The sequence below is a fragment of the Sorex fumeus genome, unplaced genomic scaffold, assembly GCF_029834395.1.
Source record: "Sorex fumeus unplaced genomic scaffold, SorFum_2.1 ptg000050l, whole genome shotgun sequence".
NCBI lineage: Eukaryota > Metazoa > Chordata > Mammalia > Eulipotyphla > Soricidae > Sorex > Sorex fumeus.
Window position 1 is genome coordinate 13,507,994 of NW_026606107.1, and position 22,909 is coordinate 13,530,902.

At 38.1% G+C, this 22,909-nt stretch overlaps 1 protein-coding gene across 1 annotated transcript in view; it reads left to right on the top strand.

Annotated features, from left to right (window-relative positions):
• POF1B (POF1B actin binding protein) overlaps positions 1-22,909 on the top strand; it is a 135,306-nt gene that overhangs the window by 95,718 nt on the left and 16,679 nt on the right. Inside the window, exons 9-15 of the mRNA XM_056124182.1 lie at positions 2,792-2,866; positions 7,643-7,735; positions 8,585-8,698; positions 9,597-9,749; positions 10,028-10,147; positions 14,883-15,011; positions 15,738-15,820. Coding sequence (XP_055980157.1) covers positions 2,792-2,866; positions 7,643-7,735; positions 8,585-8,698; positions 9,597-9,749; positions 10,028-10,147; positions 14,883-15,011; positions 15,738-15,820 — 767 coding nt within the window. The remainder of the gene's footprint in view (positions 1-2,791; positions 2,867-7,642; positions 7,736-8,584; positions 8,699-9,596; positions 9,750-10,027; positions 10,148-14,882; positions 15,012-15,737; positions 15,821-22,909) is intronic.

Consider the following 22,909-nt stretch of genomic DNA (forward strand, 5'->3'; position numbering starts at 1 on the left):
GAATGGAGAGGGTAAGGTGCTGGCCTTGCACACACCTAACTCTGATTTGTGCCCTGTCATCCTATACGGTCCCCCTTGCGCCTCTAGGAGTAATTTCAGAACTCAGCGCCAGGAGTAACCCCTGAACACCACCAGGTGTGACCCAAAGACCCATCCCAAAAAAGTACTGATTTAAACATCTCACTTAAAATTAGTTGAAGCTACTCTTTTGCTGTAGCAGTATTATATTTCAAAAGTTACCAAAGTTCTATATAAATTATAAATAAACCACTAGTTTTATTTTCCCAGATTCTTATTTTAAAGATCATCTCATAAAATGTCATATTTTAGAGGGGGGGATAAAAGTGCCTGCCTTAGAGGCAGGCGGTGGGGGTGGGGGATGGGAAGGAAACTGGGGGCATTGGTAGTGGGAAATATGTGCTGATGAAGGGACAGGTGTTGGAAAATTGTAGACTGAAACCCAATCATGAACAACTTTGTAGCTGTGTATCACACTGTGATTCAATTTTTAAAAATCCAATAGAAAGAAATGTGACTTTATCTTCCAAGGCCATTTTTATTTTATAAGGCTTCTTTAGACACTCTCAATGGCTTATTCACACACCAGCTAAGTAGCACTGGAGAAATGTTTCAGTGGATTCTTGGTTAATCAGAACAGGATGGAAGAGAAGGTAGACATGTCATGAGCAGAGCAGCACAGAGAAAGAAAGAAAGAAAGAAAGAAAGAAAGAAAGAAAGAAAGAAAGAAAGAAAGAAAGAAAATGTTTTTTTTTTAATGTAGGAGTACTGCTATTTATTCAGCCACTGATTAGCTGATTGAATTGGGCATGAACTCCACTTACTTTTTTTTCATAATTTTATTTATTTTTTTCTTCTTATATTTATCTATTGAATAACTGTGGGAAAAGTTACAAAGCTTTCAGGTTTAAGTCTCAGTCATATAATGATCAAACACCTTTCCCTTCACCAGTACTCATTTTTTAACCACCAAGAACCCCAATATACCCCCCTCCCACCCCTCCCAATGCCTGTGAGGCAGATGATTTCTACTTAACTCTTCTCTATATTGATTACATTAATTATTTTGACAAAAGATGCACCACCATTGTTCAGAATCCCCCCCCAACAATCAGAATTGCTGAAAAGGCATTGTGAAATACTTTGTTTTCTATAGTTGGTTATGAGAATCATATAATGATTTTAGATTACTGCAAAGAGCCAGATAATTAAGAGATTGGTTTCTGTACGTCTGGTGTTATGGCTGTGCTGGAGAGCCGCTCATGGGTGGCAACTCGTGACCTCGGTAGGGCGTGAAGGACGAGACAGTACCACCTCCCTTCCCATGAGACTGCAGTTGCCCGGTCACCGCTGCCTCATACCTGGCTTTCCAATAAGCTCTGAGGTGGTGGTCACCTTGCTGCCGTGGGGCGGGGGGGAGGCGGAAGGGAGCAACACCCTTTCCCTCCGGAAAAGCGTGACACTGTAGTTTAATGAATGGTCCGTTCACTTTTCTGCTGCAAGTTGCCGGGCTCTAGATTAAGTTCTTTTGCCTCTGGAGCCATGGCCGTCCCGGAGAGGCGCTCGTGAAGGGCAACTCGTGACCTTAGTAGGGCATGAAGGATGAGCCGGTACCACCGCACTTCCCATGAGACTGCAGTTGCCCCGTCACCGCCGGCCATAAATGGCTTTCCAATAAGCTCTGAGGAGGCAGCCACCTTGTATGTGGTCCAAATTCATTTCTGCCAAAAGCCGCTGGGTTTCGAGATTTGTTTCTGAGTCTCTGGGATCATGGCCGTTAAGCAGCTTGATCAGGAGCCAGAGAGGCCATTTGTAGGCGGCAACTCGGGGTCTCGTTGGGATGGGGAGGAAAGGGCCGGTTCCACCCCCATCTGGTGAGGCCCCGCGTGTCTCATCACTGCAGGCCCAAATCTGACTGTCTAGTGGCCTCTGGAGGACGGCGGTCACCAGGCCGCCAAGGGGAACAGGCTAAGGCACGAAACCTATTCCCACCTGGAGTGACCCAGTTCCAGTAACCTACTGCAGGAACAGGACACATTTCTGCCAAAAGCCTTTCGGTTCCTAGATTCCTTTCTGAGTCTCTGGGATCATGGCCATTAAGCAGTTCGATCAGGAACCAGAGATGCCATGCTTCCAATTATATAGCTGGGCCGGAAGTGGCTTGTGAGTGTGTCTCCCACATACATAACTTTTGGCCGTTTACTTTCTTGGTAAACTTTGCCCCAAGATTTAGGGGTCTGGCCAAAGGCACAGCAGTAATTTTGGGGTATCTGCAACTCTGACGGTGCCATCAGGCTGCTGATGCACTCGCCTCACAGGTACAGACTGACGTGCTGGTGGCAACATATCCCCTTAAATAAAATGTTTCTATCTACAATCCAACAAAATTTTAGTTGTTGAAAGATGGACTGAAATTTAGCATTTAATGATATTTAAGATACTATTATTTTGGTTTTTAATTTGCTCTTTAAAATAAAATTTAACATCTGTTTGGTTGCACAAAGTTTTGTCTAAAATTCCTGATTTATGTAGTATTATGTCTAAAATTTTATGTCTAAAATTCCATGGTGTATATAGTATAACAATTTTAAATTAAATCTAATAAACCTAGAAAGTTTGTAGCAACTAAATAAACCTATAATTTTTTTCTAAGAAACATAGAAGTTTGTAGCAACTATTAAAATTACCTTTTAGTTAAAAAATAAATCTATTAATATAAAACTTAAAATATTAATGTGTACCTACTCAATTGATAATTCTCTTTATTTTACAGTCAGAAGACATTGAATCACTGATTCCTAAAGGATTGTCAGAGTTCACAAAACAGCAAATTCGTTATATTTTGCAGGTGAGATGGGGTTAGAAGTTGGCATGAAATCAATACTAACAAATATCTAGTCTCGAATGCTTCCTTTAATTAAAAACAGGAAGCTCCAAATGAACATTATGTTTCACATGACTTTATTACACTTTTACTAAACAAAAGTTGTATTATGGCTTAATCAGATTACTAGTATTGAGTGGATGGTATTCAGGAAAGCATTCTAAAGAGGTTTTCTTGTTTTTTATTTTAATTTTTTAATTTTTTAATGAATCACCGTGAGGTACAGTTACAGACTTAAAAAATGTTGTCCTTATGTTTCAGTCATACAACGATCGAATACACATCTCTCCACCAGTGCCCATTCTCCACCACCAACGTTCCTACTATTCATCCCACCATCCTCACTCTACCCACCTCCACCTCTGTGGCATGCGCATTTCCTTTTACTCTCTCTCTTTCTTTGGGTGTTGTGGTTTTCAAGGCATTAAGTGACCACCATATTCGGTCTGTAGTCTACTTTCAGCACACATCTCCCATCCTGAGCAGGCCCTGCAAGCATCCTTGACTTGATGGTTCCTTCTCTATCTGAGCTACCTTTTTCCCCCGCTGCACGTGAGGTGGGCTTCCAAGTCATGGAGCAATCCTCCTGGTCCTTATCTCTACTATCCTTGGTTGTTAGTCTCCTATTCTTTTATTTTATATTCCACAAATGAGTGCAGTCCTTCTAAGTGAGTCCCTCTCTTTCTGACTCATTTATTTCACTTAGCAGGATACTCTCCATGTTCATTTACTTATATGAAAATTTCATGACTTCATCTTTTCTAATAGCTCCATAGTATTCCATTGTGTAGATGTACCAAGGTTACTTTAACCAATCATCTGTTCTCGGACACTCGGGTTTTTTCCAGATTCCGGGATTTTCTATGCAATTGGAAACTATTTTATACACAGTGCTGTAGCATGACCTGACTCTAACTTACAACTTTGCTTTCCTCACCTTTCTTCTGACAATGAGAGATGTGAAGGCCAAGGCCTTGTTTTTTTTTTAATTTTATTTTCATAAAGTTGTTCACAAAAATTGATTACATTCAATATTTTGAACCAATCCCAACACCCTTACACCTTCCCACCACCATTATTTTGAATTGTCCCACCACCACTCAAGCCTGCCCCACAGGTAGATGCTAGAAAATTTATTTTTTATTGCTTGTTATGAATAGCATGAGATGTTGAGTGGCCACTTTCATGGCCAATGCGCTCCTGGAATTCTAAAATTTTAAAGATTTGGGGTCTTGAGAAAACTCTGCAGCGAGCTTCTTGGTTCCGAGATTCATTTCAGTCTCTGGATCATGGCTCTTAATGTGCATAAACGGCACCTAGATGCAGTTCGTGGGCATGACAGCCGGGACCCAATAGGGGCAGGGAGATGGGAAGGAGTGGCCCATCTCTGTTTCCTTGAGCCAAGACCTTGTTTTTATCTGAATAAGGATGGCTCGAGGCCAGAAGGGAAGTAAATATTCATTCAACAAATGAAAATACCATAGATCAAGATAAGTTCTAAGGAAATTCTGATTAAAAATTAGAGTACACAGTGGGCCAGGGATGATGATTGTGACTTAGTGGTAGAACACAACCCTTGTTTGAGGTTCTAGATTCAATTTAGTACCATGGGGGGGAATCTACATATATTTTCAAGAAAAAATTATAAAGAAAATATCATTTTCTCTAGTGAGGCCTTCTCATTTGTTCTCAAAAATTCATTTATTACAGCACAGCGGGTAGGGTGCTTGCCTTGCACACGGCCGACCAGGCCGACCAGAGTTCGATTCCTCCGCCCCTCTCAGAGAGCCAGGCAAGCTACCTAGCGTATCTCGCCCCCACAGCAAAGCCTAGCAAGCTACACGTGACATATTCGATATGCCAAACCACAGTAACAATAAGTCTCACAATGTTACTGGGCCCGCTTGAGCTAATCGATAAATAATGGGAGGACAGTGACAGTGATATATATATATATATATATATATATATATATATATATATATACATACTATAGTACTATTATAAATATATAGTAGTGTAAGACACCATATAAATGGCCCAGCTTCACAGACTCACGCCTAATCTCAGAAGAGAATTTCAGCTGATGAATGTCACAGGTATATGGTCTTCTGGCTGAAAACTCTGGGGCCTCCTAAGAAAGGGATGGGCCAAGAACCATCCCAGTTCTAAAGAGTCTGGAAGTCCAGAAGTGTACAGATATATATGTGCCCATGCTCTACCCCCAAATTCCACAATTCTGACAGGCCAGTGGGAGCACAGCAAAATAAATGGGAAAGTAGCATAGAAGTCAACTAAGCTCAAAAATTAAAAACAATAACATAGAAAGCTCAAGTAGAGATAAACTGTCCAGTAAATAAAAACTGTCCAGACAATGACTTTAATTAGCCCATTGTGAAACATAACAATTTTCACAAACTTTATTTTACTGAACTATTTTTTGATAATTCCATTTATGATTTTGTTGTAACAAGCAATATAAAATAAATTATTTTGTGCTTTCTAATGTAGCATGCCTGGGGTGGGGAGTGGGAAACTGTGGACAATGCTGGAGGAAAGGTCACACTGGCAGAGAGAATATTGTTGGAGCTCTGAATGCCCAAAACAATTGTATTATGAACAACTTTGTAAACTGTGATGTTTAAATAAAAATTTCAAAGGAGCTAGTAGTATGGTTAGCACATATTTCTGCAGAATCTCTCTAATCAAGGATAAATCCAAGGTGTTATTTGTTGTTGTGAGCTGTCTGTAGAAAGTTCATTTGATCAAAAGAGAAACAAAAAATTATCTTGAGGATAATGAAATAGACAAGCTCTTTTATCCTATTGATTGCAACAAAAGTAGTATTGATAAAATTTATCTATTTAGATTAATATTGATAAACATTGAAAATTTAATATTGAACTGTACATCAAGTAAAACCAGAGAAAGAAGAACTAATGTAACTAAAAGGCAATAGGAGAAAGGAAATAATTCAAAGAGGGGATATATGAAATGTCAAACATAACATTACCAAAAAAGATCAAAGAAACTAAGTTTTTTTTATAGATTTTTTAAATACTCAAAGTGAATAAGTCTCAGATGTTCTATCTAAATTCTGGTAAAAAAATTTTAAATGAAAGAAGTTAATTACAGCTAATAATGCAGAAATACGAAGAGTCATGAAACCAATGTAAACATCTGGATGCAAACAAGTTGGACAGCATGGAAGAAATGGACAAATCTTTATAATTTAGCAACCATCCAAAACTGAACCAGAAATAAATAAAAAGATTTAACATACATATTTCAAGTACAGAAATCAAAATAATAGCCAAATATCCCTAAAAGAAAGTTCATGGTAGCAGATGGTCTTCACTGATACTGTAAATTCTATGGAGCTTTCTTTTCTAGGCTTTCTTCATCTGAAAAATTAATCATAATTTTTTGTTTACTATACAATTAACAATGCTTTCTCATGAACATAGCCCCACCACATTTTTATCATCAGTATACTTGTCTTCTCCCCCAAAGGAACCCAGCCCCACTTCCTCTTATCCCAAAATTCAACTATGTGTGTCAGTCCTCTCATCCTGTTGCCTTTGGATGTTTGTTGCTACCTTGCCATGTATCTCAAAGTTCCAAATATGAGAGAAATCATTCTGTAACTCTGTCCCTTTCCTCTAACTGACTTCACTGAGCATGATAACCTCTACTTTCATCCATATTCCTGAAAATTACATGAGGTTGTTGTTATAGCCATATATATTCCACTTTGGGGAGGATAGTACATAAACTGGTTGGCTGCGGTCAGGAAGGAGATATGCATATGAGCTGCTCTGCTCTGAGAGATCAACAGACTTCTGTTTATGAAGGAACAGCTTGCTATAAGTGAGATGTGGGTCAGTTAGAAGCAAGGTCGCTTAACTTATTTCTCTGCTCTGAGCTATCTCAAATGTTTGCCGAGAGTGGATGATATTACTCTCAGATTTTTCCCTGAGGTGGGGATATAGTTGATATGATGGTCCAGATCAAAAAATGATATCCATATTGTAAGATATCATCTACAATGTAAAAGGTCTGGAGGAAATGGGCACTCTAATGGATGGTGTGGCTTGGAACTTTGTACCCATAATAATAGTATTGTTAATAATGGAGCTTAAAATTAAAGAATAAAATAAAAAGAAGTCTCCAGAATTGTTCAGCACTTGACTCAGACCTCTGTTTAGGCCCTATAGTTTATTCTCTTATGATCTCATGCTCAACACAGACAACCTTGGTTTGATCCTTAGCACCTCGTATGGTCCCCCAAGCCCCACCATGAGTGATTCTTGAGTAGAGACCCAGGAGTAAGCCCTGAGCACCACCTGGTGTGACCCAAACAACAAAGTTGCATCTCTCCATTATACTTTCTTTTTTTGTTGTTTATTAAAAAAATTATTGAAGGTTGAATGCTCTTCTCTTCTAGTTGTAATAGATTAAAAGTAAACTGTATTATTCATAAAATATTTCTGTTGTGAGAAACATGATATAACAGAAAAATAACAGACTATTCTATTCAAGTATCTATGATGTCTTATGAAACACTGTTTGGATTGCTTATGTATGTTGATAATAAACCCTAAATTATTAGTCCAATATTGCAATATTTAAAATAAAACAATAAGTTTTCTTAAAAGAATACAAAAATAAGACTTACTATTACTTATATTGACTTTTTATGTCTGTAAAAAATACTCATCAAACCATTTTTTCCTCCAGATGAGGAGCATGTCTGACAAGTCACTCCGGCTAGTTCTGTCTACATTCAGCAACATACGTGAGGAGCTTGGACATCTTCAAGATGATTTGACAGTAACATATTTTTATTAATTTTCTTTCCAAGACCTTGCTAGTTACTAGTTTCCTAACATAGATATAAAATCATTTAGTGTACCTTTTTAAAAATTTAACACATAAGCCAATATTATGCTTACTGGGTATAATTATTTTCTTTAAACAGTTCATAGGGGTTTGTTGAGGATAAAAGAATTATCCAGTATAAAAGTGAAAGCATTTTTAATATTCAGTTTTTTTAGTTTATCTTACCAGTAAGGTAGTTTAATGCCTATAACCAAGTTTAAAGTTCATTGAACCTTATAAATTAGAATATTTTCACTGATTGAACAGGAATTTCCTCCTTTTTCTCTAAAAATAACAAGCATTCTGAATTGTTTTGAATAGTTAAAAACATATTAGAGAATTTAACCTTTTGAATTTTCTATTTTAATTGACATCCTTGATGCTATAATCTACATATATTCAGAATTCTTTGCATGCAATGAATAACTCCCTGGGAACTTTAGTTTGCTACTGTTTTTACTAATTTCTGATAACATATTTAGTCTCTAATTTGAAAATTCTCCACATGCTAAGATTAACAAGAAATCTTTAAATATTGGACCAGAACATCAGACAGCTTCAGAAGGCTTTTCTTCAATGCCCTTAGAATTAGTCAGTCCATCAGAATGGCTCCTTAGGTGACAACTTTAAATGTGTAATATTTTTCCAGCTCATTTTATGCTTAACTTTTAAGAAGTGACATATTAAACATCAGAAAATTTAAAAGCACTTATGTAAACTTTCCATTGTACACAAGTCTTTATACTGTGTGACAGTTGAAAGTCTCTGTAATTTTGATTCTTAAAAAATCAATTCTTCTAGTCCCTGGAAAATGACAAAATAAGACTTGAAAAAGACTTGACATTCAAAGAAGCTCAAATAAAAGAGTATGAAGAACTCTTGGCATCAGTGAGAGCAAATAATCGCCAGCAACAGGTAATTGCGTGCTTTTAGTGATGATAAAATAGGTAGATTTTCATCTTTGCAATTACTAACACATTATGGTTATACAATATAGACACAAGTCAGTATTATTAAAATGTAATAGAAAAATGTCTTCATATTAGAACTGTGTGGTTGTGGGTAGCTCCAGTGACTGAAAGCTTTCAAAGCAAAGCATAACTTTGTGTATTTTATATATAAGTTACATGTATTGGAAGTCCACATCAAACAGGAATAAATACTTCATAGTATTTTGTAGGTTTTTCTAGAGAGAAAGTTTTCATTTCTTGAAAAATGAAAACAAAAATTTATGAAAACAAAAAATAAATCTTTTGTTTGACAAGAATTGCATAAATTTAAGATGTATGTTAACTTATTCACTCAATCCATTAATTGACAGTGATCATTAATGAATCAATGCAAATATTGTTTTAGATATTAAAACATTTGTACAATAAAAATAAATTAATAAAATCTTGAAGTGTTCTCCAGATGTCTGAGCAGAGATTCATAAGAAATAACGAAGTCTTATTCTTCTCTAATATTTCCTCAAATAATGGTCCCAATAGTCGCCCAATTTCCAGTTGTCATATAATCATTTTGAAGCCTATTAATTGACAGAATACAAGACAATATTTCAAAGTGTCAAAGAATTAGGTCGTGTAATTGTTAAATAAAATTTCATTAGTCTTGATTGTTTCCCTCTTGGAATAGCAAGCAATACTATGGGTAAGGATATTATCTTGCAAAATGAATTTTATTTTGTATTTAAGGTAAACAAAAATTGCATTGAAAATATAATTGCTTTATTTCACTGGATGAATCAACTAGAAAAAGCCATCTTCCCCCCAAATTAGAATCCAATTATCTAACTTATTTTTCTTCTTTATAGAAAGGACTTCAAGATTTGACTTCAAAATGCCAGATGTTGGAAGAAAACAATCTCTCTCTTAGACATACATTATCAGACATGGAATACAGACTAAAAGAACTGGAATACTGTAAATGTAATTTGGAGAAAGAGAATAAAAATCTTAGAATACAGGTATTAAAATTTTGTTTTAAATAAATGTTTTAACTCTAGTTATATCATCGTTAGCCTATTTTTGGCAAGAGATATTTACTTATATTTATGGACTCCTTTCACATCTCACTTCCATTTCAGGCCTTCTCTCACTGCTCTTTGAATTGTATAATTATAAAAATTACTCTAATCACTGCAGCACCCCTTTTGATAATGTGGTTTTCAGAAAACAGCAAGTCTTGTCATGTGATATCTATTGATAACAATTTAATAACAGAAAATTATTTTGTTTCATGTAGATTTCTGAGACTTGCACAGGTCCGATGTTGCAGGCTAAAATGGATGACATTGGGAACCACTACATGGAAATGGTAAAAAGTTTAAGAATGGAGAAAGAGAGAGAGATCTGCAAGCTAAGGGTATGTTAATTATATAAATATACCAGTCAATGCAAGCTTTTTTTTATTGATTCGCTGTGAGATACACAAGTTACAAGGTTGTTCATGATCAGGTTTCAGTCATACAATGTTCCAGTGGCAATCCCCACATTTGAACATTTCCAACCACCAATGTCCCATGCTTCCCTCATCCCACACTCTAACCCCTACTCAGCCTGTCTGTATGCTCTATGGCAGGCACTTTCCTTCTTTCCTTCTCCCTCTCTCTTTTTGGGCATTATGGTTTGCAATACAGATGTTTAGAGGTTATCATGTTAACACAAACTTTTTATTTAATATATTTTTTTAGATTTTTTATTAGTGAAACACTATGAGGTACAGTTGTAGATTTACAAATTTTTGTGCTTGGGTTTCAGTTATACAATGATCAAATACCCATCCCTCCACCAGTGCCCATTCTCCACCACCACTGATCTCAGTATCCCTCCCACCCCCCATCCAACACAAACATTTTAAATAAAAATAATGGTTTCAAATTTAAAGTCCAAGGAAAAATCACCTAAAGGTATAGTTTATTAATATGAAATAGAGCTTTTGCTTAAATTTGTTTCAGTATATAGAATATTCCAAAGTTATTTTCTAATTTAGTATAATATAGTATATTCTAGATTATATTGTAGTATAGAATATGAAGATATTAATGTCTGTTTTATTTTCAACTTTGATTCATTTTTAGTTGTGAGAGGAATTATTTATGTTTACTAATTCCTGCCTATGAAGGCAAGAGACACACTTTAGATTCTGAAACAAAACCAGAGTTGATACCATTAGACTCAATATCCTGGAGGGTTTTGACGACCTTGTCTTCGAGTATCTTATGGATTTTGGCCTGATGTTGAGATCTTTAATCCATTTTGATCTGACTTTTGTGCATGGTGTTAGTTTGAGGTCTAAGCCCATTTTTATGCATGTGGTTGTCCGTTACGCCAGCATTGTTGAAGAGGCTTTCCTTGCTCCACTTCACTTTTCTTGCTCCTTTATCAAAGACTAGATGTTCATACATTTGGGGTTGTGTGTAGGGATATTCCACCCTGTTCCATTGGCCTACGGATCTGTCTTTGTTCCAGCACCATGCTGTTTTAATTATTACCACTTTGTAGTAGAGTTTGAGGTTGGGGAGTGTAATCACTCCCCATGTCTTTTTCCCAATAATTGCTTTGGCTATTCATGGGCGTTTGTTGTACCATATGAATTTCAGGAGTGCTTGATCTATTTCTTTGAAAAATTTCATGGGTATCCTTATAGGGATCACATTAAATCTGTATAATGCTTTGGGGAGTATTGCCATTTTGACAATGTTAATTCTTCCTATCCATGAGCAGGGGATATGTTTCCATTTCCTCGTGTCCTCTTTTACTTCATGGAATAGCGTTTTGTAGTTTTTATTGTAGAGGTCCTTTACCTCTTTAGTTATACTGATTCCGAGGTATTTGATTTTCTGTGGCATGACTGTGAACGGGATAAATTTTTTCATGTCACTGTCCTGTCTCATTATTTGGGTATAGGAAGGCCATGGATTTTTGGGCATTGATTTTATAGCCTGCAACTTTACTGTACAAGTCTACTGTTTTTAGGAGTTTCTTGGTAGAGGATTTGGGGTTCTCGAGATATAGTAACATATCATCTGCAAATAGTGAGAGCTTGATTTCTTCCTTTCCTATCTGGATGCCTTTAATGTCTTTTCCTTGCCTAATCGCTATTGCAAGTACTTCCAGTACTATATTGAACAGAAGTGGTGATAGTGGGCATCCTTGTATTGTTCCTGATCTTATAGAAAAGGCCCTTAGATTTTCTCCATTGAGGATAATGCTTGCCAGGGGTTTGTCGTATCTTCAAAGATGACACTCCATTGACCAACCAAGTGGAAACAGAGATAAACAAATGGGACTATCTTAAATTAAGAAGCTTCTGCACCTCAAAAGATATAGTTACCAGAATACAAAGACAATCTACAGAATGGGAAAGAATATTCACCCAATACCCATTGGATAAGGGGTTGATATCAAGGATATACAAAGCTCTGGTTGAACTCCACAAAAAGAAAACATCCAACCCCATCAAAAATGGGGTAATGAATGAAATGAATAGAAACATTCTTAAAGAAGAAATCTGAATGGATAAAAGGCACAGGAAAAAATACTCTACATCGCTAATCATCAGGGAGATGCAGATCAAAACAACAATGAGATATCACCTCACACCACAGAGACTGGCCCACATCCAAAAGAACAGGGGCAACCGATGTTGGCGCAGATGTGGTGAGAAAGGGACTCTTCTTCACTGCTGGTGGGAATGCCGACTGGTCCAGCCCTCTTTGAAAACAGTATGGACAATTCTCAAAAAATTAGAAATTGAGCTCCCATTTGATCCAGCAATACCACTCCTGGGAATATATCCTGGAGAGGTAAAAAAGTATAGCTGAAGTGACATCTGCACTTCTATGCTCATTGCTGCACAGTTCACAATAGCCAAAATTTGGAAAAACTCCGAGTTCCCGAGAACAGATGACTGGTTAAAGAAACTTTGGTACATCTATAAAATGGAGTACTATGCTGCTGTTAGAAAAGACTAAGTCATGAAATTTACATGCAAATGGTACTACATGGAAAGTATCTTGTTAACTGAAATGAGTCAGAAAGAGAGGGACAGACATAGAAGTATTGCATTCATCTGGGGAATATAAAATAACAAAATAGGAGATCAACATCCTAGAATTGTCAAGATAAGTTACAGAAGGTTGAGTCTGTGGCTTGAAGGCCAACCGCACATGCTATGGGAAAGGGCAGTTCAAACGGAGAAGGGAACAGCAAGCAAAGGGTGTTGGGAGGATTCTCCCAGGGTGGGAGATGCATGCTGAAAGTAGACTGTAGAACGAACATGTTTGCCACTCAATGCCTCTCTTGCAAACCTTAGCATCCAAACCAAGCGAAAGGACAAAAGGGAATGCCATGCCACAGAGGCGGGATGGGATGGGGGTATGGGAGGGGTGGGAGGGTTACTGGGACCATTGGTAGTGGAGAATGGGCACTGGTGGAGGGATGGGTATTCGATCACTGTATGACCAAAACCCAAATACAAAAACTTGTAAGGTCAACAACTGTCCCACATGGTGTTTCGCTAAAAACAAACAAACAAACAAAAAAACATGACAGAGTTGATTCAAAAAATTTACCTGAGTCTTTGAAGAATGGTACATAGTAAGTATTTTGTCAATCACAATGTAGTGTTGAATTGCATACTCACAATTAGTATTAAAATTGTACAGCTATTTGGATGAACAACCATGTATTGCCATATATTGTTATTCAAGTTTATATTGACTAACCCATAATTAACCCATAATTTCACTAACCCTTAATTTATTGGATCTTATGTGCAGTAAAATATACTTAAATATTTACTGGGTCAAACTTAACAAATACTTTTCTCTCCAAATAACAGTAAACAATGTTTACCAAAAAACAAAGAAGAGCATATAATTTACTCAAAATTCTATTGATTTTCTAGCACTTTTCTTCCACTGATTTAGCCTGTAGCCACTGTGTTGCTTGTCAGTGCTGCAATAGTGTCTGCATATCATTTACCTGCTTTACAAATCATAATCAAGTTTCAGAGATATAATAGAGGGGTTAAGGCACTTGCCTTGCACTAGGCAAAACCTGGCTTGATCTCCAGATTTGCAAATGTTCACCTAAGCATCACTACCGATGATCCCTTAGCACGAAGCCAGAAGTAAGACCTCGGCGCTGTCAGATGTGACCAAAACCCAAATAAGTAAATAAAATAAGTGAGGAAAATAATATTTATCTCATAAGGCAGATATGAAGCCTTAAACTATTCATGTTGGAGAAATATTTTGTGAAGTATAAACAATGATATACTATTACTTATTGTTGGGCTGGAGCAATGGCACAGCGGGTAAGGCATTTGCCTTGCACGTGGCCAACCTGGCTGATCCGTGTTCAATTCCTTCTCACCTCTTGGAGAGCCCGGCAAGCTACCGAGAGTATCTTGCCCACTCGGCAAAGCCTGGAAAGATCCCCATGACATATTCAATATGACAAAAACAGTAACAACAAGTCTCACAATTTGTTGTGAGATGGTGCTGTTGCCCGCTCAAGCAAATCAATGAACAACGGGAGGACACTGCTACAGTGCTACAGCGCTATTACTTATTGAGTCTTACTTAATGAGCATTTAAAGAAAAGGAAAACACATGCATTCTTATCTTTAATTAGTGTGGTGTAAGATTTTTTCTTAGGAAATAACTAAACCAAAATAGTAAAGGTGCTTTTTAAAAACTGAGAAATTAATCATTAACACTTTAATTCATTTTACATAATAAAATTATGAGTGGGACTGGAGTGATAGCACAGTGGGTAGGGTATTTGCCTTGCATGCAGCCAATCCAGGTTCAATTCCCAGCATCCCATATGGTCCCCCGAGCACTGCCAGGAGTAATTCCTGAGTGTATGAGCCAGGAGTAACCCCTGTGCATCGCCAGGTGTGACCCAAAAAGCAAAAATAATAAATAAATAAATAAATAAATAAATAAAATTATGGGTGTTTTAGCTATTGATATTTAACTCTTTATTCAATAACTGCCATTTAACTTAATGTCATAAAAACTATTATAAATCAGTTATATGTTATAAATGAGAATTATAATAATTATTATTTCCATTTATATATACAGACTCAGCTGAACCAGTACCAAAAAGATATTTCAAGAAGAGAAGGAAGTTGCAGTGACTTCCAATTCAAACTCCATGAACTGACAAGCTTGTTGGAAGAGAAGGATTCTCTTATAAAGCGTCAGTCAGAGGTAAGAAAGGAAGGGATATGCAAGAGCAATACAAATTATTTCTGTAGGATAAATACTTCCCTTGATCCAGAAACAATGCATATTTTCAAAATTTACACTCACGAAATAGCATGTTTGTAAAATGTTCTTATTACAGAAGAAATAATTCAAAATGAAAGTTAAAATTGAAGCAAACACTAAGTGAATTTTAAGAAACTGATTTTGTCTCACTAGCAATGAAGCTTCCAGTGAGATGGTAAGATCTGTACTAGATTAACAGCGTTGTCAAGGAAGTGTTTCTCACTATTTTCAGTGGCTAATACTGTATTACTATTTTGAACAATGAAACTTTTCATGAAATTTAATAATAAACTTTATCTTAGAAAATAACACTTGCTTGAATATTATAGTGTCCATACTGCTTTCCTAGAACTATAATTTCCAAGCTTTTTATAACAAGAACTTTCACATAATTATCCTGAAAGACATGTTCATTGTCATGTTATACTCTCATGTAATAGTGCAAATGTGAGATTCTATGACAGTGGATTCCTGAAAAAGCATATAATGTAATTTGTTAAATAGCATGAAGTGAAAATATGTGGTATTTTATAAGTGGGATTAGAAAATTCTCACATAAAGGACAAAAAAGGAAGGAAGGAAGCAAAATAATGTATTAGTAATATTGTTAAATTATGAAATCTAATTCTCTCATGCTTCTAATCTTTTCTAATGCTTATCTTTAAGGAACTCTCGAAATTGAGACAAGAAATATATTCATCTCATAATCAACACTCCAGTGGTGGAAGGACTACTATCACAACTAAAAAGTAATATATTTTCATACCACTTAAATGTCCAAATTATAGTATGGTTAATAGGTCGATACATTATCTGGGTAGAATTTTTTTATTTTCTGAAGCCAGTGATTCTATTTAAGAATAAATATTTACAAAGGGCATAGTTACTATGTTCAGTTAACTTAGAGCTTCCCCTGGTGTTAAGAGAAAAGAAACAAAATCTCAACAAAAGGGACCAGCACGCTGGTACCAGAAATAAAATGCTAAGGTAGGAGGGTGCTGATCAAAACTGATTTATAGATTTATAAATTGATTTATGTTCTATACCATAATCTACTGAGTTTAAAACTGACTCAGGTGCACTGGACTTAATCTCCAACCAAAGATGGAACACACTGAATTCAAAGGGTCCATAGAGTTCTAGACTTATGCCTGCATGTAACAGCATATCAGAAAGAAACTGCAAACTGGAACTACACAGCACATATAGGGTGGGCACAGTTAACCCCAACATACAGTTGAGGGCAACCATTCATTCCTAAGACTGCAGTTGGGAGCTGCCAACACACAGACTGCAATAGGTAGCAGACACTCTAGAGGTAAGCTCTATCCAAACAAGCCAAAATCATAGCACCCATCTCGTTTCCAAACTAGTAATAGCAGATGTAAAACTCCATGGTAGCTATGAAGATCAGTTTGCTAAACAGCTATTATTGGATATATGTGACCACGGTCTCCGGGCATTGCCTAAATCAGTTACAACTGTGATGCCATTTTGTATCACTGCGATGCCACATCAACTGAGATACCATATCAAAAAACAGCAACTTTGAGCCCTGGGCCAGAGCTCAAGACAGCTAGAATCTGTTTCTATAGAAACTACAGGACTCTGGTGACACAAATCCCCTTTTATTATTCATTTGCACATAATTCAGAGTTATGCACCAGTTATATACTTTATTTTTTTTTACTTGTATTGAATCGCTGTGATATACAGTTACAGAGCTTTCATGTTTGAGTTTCAGTCATACAATGATCGAACACCTATCTCTACACTAGTGCACATTTTCCACCACCAATATCCCCAGTATCACCCCTATCCCAATTCTCCCCATGCCTCTATGCAGTAGTACATCCTCATCCCACCCCATGCAGTAGTACAGTCCTGCTGGTTTCCATTGGGATGGAATCTTGCATTCAGACAGGTAGCGTGTGAAGAGCCGAGCCAGCGTATTGATGAGTACTGACGGCAGGTTCTTCAGGTGTTCAGGTCTGACCTTGTCTGGGCCGGGTGCTGTTCATTTCTTTACTGACGAAATGGCCTGTCAGATTTCGAAAGGGAAAACATTGGGAATGACATATTCATCCTGTGGAATTTGGTATGTCGGCAAGTGGACATGGCTATCGAAGAGATTTGAGTAGAAGTCATGGATAATCTTCTCCATTGCCGTACTGGAGGATGTGATAGATCCATCAGGACGTCGGAGGGCAGTCATCTTGGTCTTGCAGTTGGCGAACAACAGGCGGGCATTACGAATACTTTTCCCAGCTTCTGCCACATCTACCAGCAGTTCTGCTCTTCTATCATTGAGGTCTTCCTTGATCGCATCTCTGCACTGCTTTGCGAGCTCGGAAATTCGCTTGTGGTTGACTGAGGCATGTGCCAAACCACGTTGGCGAATAAGCTCAAGAGTTTTTGAAGACAGGCATTTTTTTGTGGCTATCTCTCTCTTGGCGTTCCTCGCACAATCATGGAGGTGCTGAACTAGTCGATCGTATTCCTCGTCAATGTTGTCAACAATGGCATCTTCCCATGATGCCGCAATAGTGCCAAAGAGCTCCCATTGGTGGCCGTTCTAGGAGTTCTCTTCTTAAACTTTGCGACCCTTTCTCCCTGCTCTGTTAAGTAGAATTTTGCACGAAGGAGATGGTGCTCCGATCCCGTTTGGAATTTTGGGACAACAGGGACATCGGTCAGGCAAAACTGTCGATTGAATATGATGTGGTCTATTTCGTTGTGGAATCGTCCACCAGGAGACTCCCATGTCCAATGTTTAGATTCAGCCTTCTGGAACTGTGAGTTACCATGGATGGTCTTGGTCGACATGATGAACTCAGACAGTCTCTCACCCTGTTGGTTCCATTCTAGGCCATGGGTTCCAATGTGAAGCTCTTCAGCTGATCTTCTAGGTTCTATCTTGGCATTAAAATCACCCACAATGATCTTGTAGAAGGTGTGGTCTTCTTTATAGAACTTCTCCAGCTCCATGTAGAACTTCTCAATTTCTCCTTTATCATAATTAGATGTTGGTGCATAGACAACGGAGATAGAAACTGCAGGCAGTGAGCCACATCTATTCAAATGTAAACGTCTGATTCGGGTTGTTTGGCATTCGAATGAATCAACGCTCATGGCCAAGTTTGTGTTGACAAGGACACTGATGCCTCCGACACCTCTTTTATCACATGTTCCGAGGAACAATTCTTCTTAAGTATCGAAAACGGCATGATGAGATTGGAGCCTTCTTGTCTCGGTCAGGCCAATGATGTCGTACTTGATCTTTCGCGCTTGTACCATCAGGTCCTCAATGGATGCATCTGATGCTAGCATATGTGCATTGAAAGTACAGATGATCATTTTTATCTTCCTTCGTTGTGGCAGCCTAGTTCGGCCTTGAGATTTTATTGGCCTCTCCTTTCTCATCCTTCTCAGTGCTGCCATGTTGGTGAAGCCTTCAGGGTCAGGTGAATGAGACCCATTGTAATTACTGGTTTTGGCATATCGAATACACAACGGATAGCTTGCCAGGCTCTTCCATGCAGGCAGAATACTCTCGGTAGCTTGCCAGTCTTTCTGAGAGGAATAGAGGCTTTTGAGGCGACCTCTAATCAGCCTCGTAGGTGTTACCATATTTGAACCCTATCAAATATGGTAGGGCAATTCCGGAAGATGGGTTTTTAGTGTCTTATGATGTGTCGTGCGGAAAGCGTCCTGGAGTGTGGCAGCGGCTGGGTAGTGGAGGTAGTGTCGGTAGTGGAGGTCTGCCAGTGGGGTATTTATCTGATCCCGGTAGGGGTAGGGTGGGTCTTCTGTGCGCAATCCGATCCCTGGGCCTCTGGTGGTTGGTGGAAGCAGACAGGGCAGGGCAGGGTAGGGTGGGACTCCTGATTATAATCCCTTTGTCACCTGTGGTTGGTGGGAGCAAGCAGAGAATCTCTGTTCCTGGGTCCGTTGAGCCTTGAGCCCAAGGTCTCAGAGAATTCCCCTTATCTTGTTCTGCGGGTCTTCAGTCGTGCATGAGTCTTGGCCGGAGCTGCCACGTGGGTACGGAAAGTGTCCTGGAGTGTGGTGGCGGCTGGGTAGTGGAGGTCTTCCAGTGGGTTTTTTATCTGGTCCCAGTAGGGGTAGGGTGGGTCTTCTGTGCGCAATCCAATCCCTGGGTCTCTGGTAGTTGGTGGAAGCAGACAGGGCAGGGTAGGGTGGGGCAAGAAGGGAGACATCCATGACATTGGCAACTATTGCCCGATCTGCCTATTGTCTGTCATCTACAAGTTGTTCACTCGAGTCATCCTGAACAGGATTGGCAGAACACTAGATGAAGGACAACCATGCGAGCAAGCCGGGTTCCACAAAGGATTCAGCACCATCGACCATATCCACACAATAACCAAGCTCATTGAGGTTTCTCGGGAGTTCAAGATGCCGCTCTGTTTAACGTTCATTGATTTAAAGAAGGCCTTTGATTCTGTTGAGACAGAAGCGGTCATTGAAGCCGTAGCCAATCAGGGCATTCAAGCTCAATACATCAAGATCCTCCGTGAGCTGTATTGTGGATTCACTACCAGGATCTCATCATTCTACAAAGAAGTAATTATCGATGTCAAGAGAGGGGTTTGGCAGGGTGATACCATTTCACCGAAACTCTTCAGTGCCACCCTCAAGAACATCATGTGACAACTAGAATGGGAAGGAATGGGAGTGAAAATAGATGGTCGGCAACTACACCACCTCCGCTTTGCTGATGACATTGTTTTAATAACACCAAACATCAGCCAAGTGGCACAAATGCTGGCCGACTTCGACCGTGAGTGTGGAAAGGTCGGTCTACAGCTGAATCTTACGAAGACAATGTTTATGAGAAACAGCCTCGTTCCTGACGCCCCATTTGCTCTCAACGGAACAACCATCTCCGAATGCAACAGCTATGTGTACCTAGGTCAAGAAGTCAACATGACAAATGACCTGGCACCCGAGCTGCGCAGGAGGAAGAAAGCAGCTTGGAACACCTTCAAGAACATCGAAGAAATAGCTAAGAGGACGAAGAACCTCCAGCTCTGGGCACATATCTTTGATTCCACTGTTCTTCATGCATTAACATACGCCTCAGAGACCTGGGCCCTATGCAAACAGGATGAGAACACTATTCGGGTTTCCCAAAGAGGAATTGAAAGAGCTATACTTGGAATATCATGTTTCACTCAAATGAGAGAAAGAGTCCAGAGTTCCGACATCCATCCACGATCAAGAATCAGGGACACTGTCTCATTTGTCAAGGTGTCAAAAATCAGATGGGCTGGTCATGTAATGAGATTTAAAAACGACCGCTGGACTAGAGCTGTTACCGACTGGATTCCACGGGATGTCGAAAGACCTCGTGGCCGCCCATCTACCAGATGGTCAGACTTCTTCATCAAGATCATGAACGATTGGTTTGAGGCTCTTCATGTTCCTAGAGCGAACAGACGCCATTGGGCTACACTAGCACGCGACAGGGACAAATGGAGATGTTACTGGCGCCCGCTCGAGCAAATCAATGATTAACGGGAAGTCAAGTGATCAAGTGACCTCTATGGCAGACAATTTCCCCGACACTCTCTCTCTACTTTTGGACATTATGATTTGCAATATAGATACTGAGAGTTTATTACATTTGGTCCTTTATTTAATTTTAGCACATATCTCCCATCATGAACGAACAATCCCTACAACCATCATTGACATAGTGATCTCTTTTCCATTCTAGCTGCCTTCTTCCCTAGCTCATGAGGCAGTTTTCCAACTATAGAGCAGTATTCCTGGGCCCTTGTGTCTATTGTCCCTGGGTATTAGTCTCATATTATGTTATTTTATATTCCACAAATGAGTGCAATGAGTGCAGTTATTCTATCTCTGACTCTCTCTTTCTGACTCATTTCACTTAGCATGATACTCTCCATGACCATCCACTTACAAGTAAATATCATCACTTCATCTTCCCTAACAGCTTCATAGTATTCCATTGTGTAGATGTTCCAAAGTTTCTTTAACCAGTCTTCTGTTCTCAGGCACTTAGGTTGTTAACAGTGCTGCAATGAACATACAGGTGCAGGTGTCATTTCTAATGTGCTTTTTTGCACCCTTGGGAGATAGCCCCAGAAGTGCACCAGTTATATCTTAAAAGCACATAACAAATCCTTACCAGTCATCAATGGCTGCCTTAAATGAGCAGAATCACAGGTATGATGATTATTAATAGGGACATGGGATTGCTGCTCAGGCCAACTGAAAACTGGGGCTCAATCCGTAGCTCCCCCCAAAACACCAGGATAATTTTTAATAAAGAAATTTTTCTACATCAATAGGGCAGAAATAAAACAGAAACCCGAGAAAATCCTCAGCTACTTAATAATATTTTAAACTCCTTAAAAATAACTTCATAGCAGTGACACTCTCAATGTCTACTGAAATAAGGGACTCATTGGAAGAAGCAGTAAATTCAATGAAATATTGACATGAAAAATGACAGAAATAACTAAACCAGAAAAAGAAGGACTGAAGAATTCTGTAGTAATACTCAGCAGCAGAATAGGAAAAAAACAAAAAACAAAAAACAAATCAGCAATTTCAAAGATAAGGTACACTACGTAAAGGTGGGGAAAACTCCAGCAGTTGGAAACTCAAAGGTATACTGTTAAATAGATATTAGGTCAAAGATTAATAAAGGAAAAAATATCTCTTGAAATGAATGAAAATGAATATACAACCTACGAGAATTATGTGATGAAACAAAAGCAGGATTAAGTGTGTTAAGTATTTCATAGCACTGCAAGCTTACATCAGGATAGAGGTAAAATTCAAATCAATGAAATAATAAAACATTCTTGAGAAACTTCAAAAAGAGCAACTGGATCCAAAGTAGTTAGAATAGCCAGAGAGAGAGAGAGAGAGAGAGAGAGAGAGAGAGAGAGAGAGAGAGAGTACACCAAGTACTATCTTGTACTTGACTTGTACTTGACTCTTGTTCTATTCAGTTCTATTCCTGGCACTAATTACAGTTCTTTGAGCCCAGACAGGAGTGATCTCTGAGCACAGAGCGAGGAGTAAGACTTAAGCACATCTTAGTATGGAAATACAGAACTAACTGCCTAAAATGTTGGTAGAAGAAAAGAAATTTTAAAATTAGAACAGAAGTAAATAATATGGAAATTTAGGAATAGGGTAAATAAAACCAGGAGATTTTTTCCAAAGAATAAAAAGGATTTCAAAAACACTTACATATACTCAATAGAAAAAATAAAGTCCAAAGTGGAGTTCATGTCCAACTCAATCAGCCTAATCAATGGCTGAATAAATAGCAATACTCCTACATTAAAAAAGAAAGATAAGAGACAGAAGGAGAGAAATTACAAGATACCCAAAAATATAAAAGATAAAAGGTTAATATGAACAACTCCATGTCACTAATAAGAAGAAACTATAAAAATGAATGAATTCTTACAACCATACCAACTTCCAAGATAGAAGAGGTGGAAAAGCTAAGCAGATTAACCAAAAAAATTAAAAATGAATCTTTATTAATCAGATATAACATTCCACGTTTAGATAATTACTAGTGAGTTCTATAAAATCTTCAAAGAATAATTACTACTTATATACCTCAATCTCTTCCAAAATATTGAAGAAGATATTCATCCTAAGAATTTCTATGAAGCCAAAATTCTCCTAAATCCAAAAGTATACAGATAGCACTTTAGCACTTTAAAAGATAATTACAGAATGACATTCCTGATGAACTTTAACACAAAAATCTTCAACAAAATTTATCAAAATTATTCCAACAACATATCAAAGAATTATTA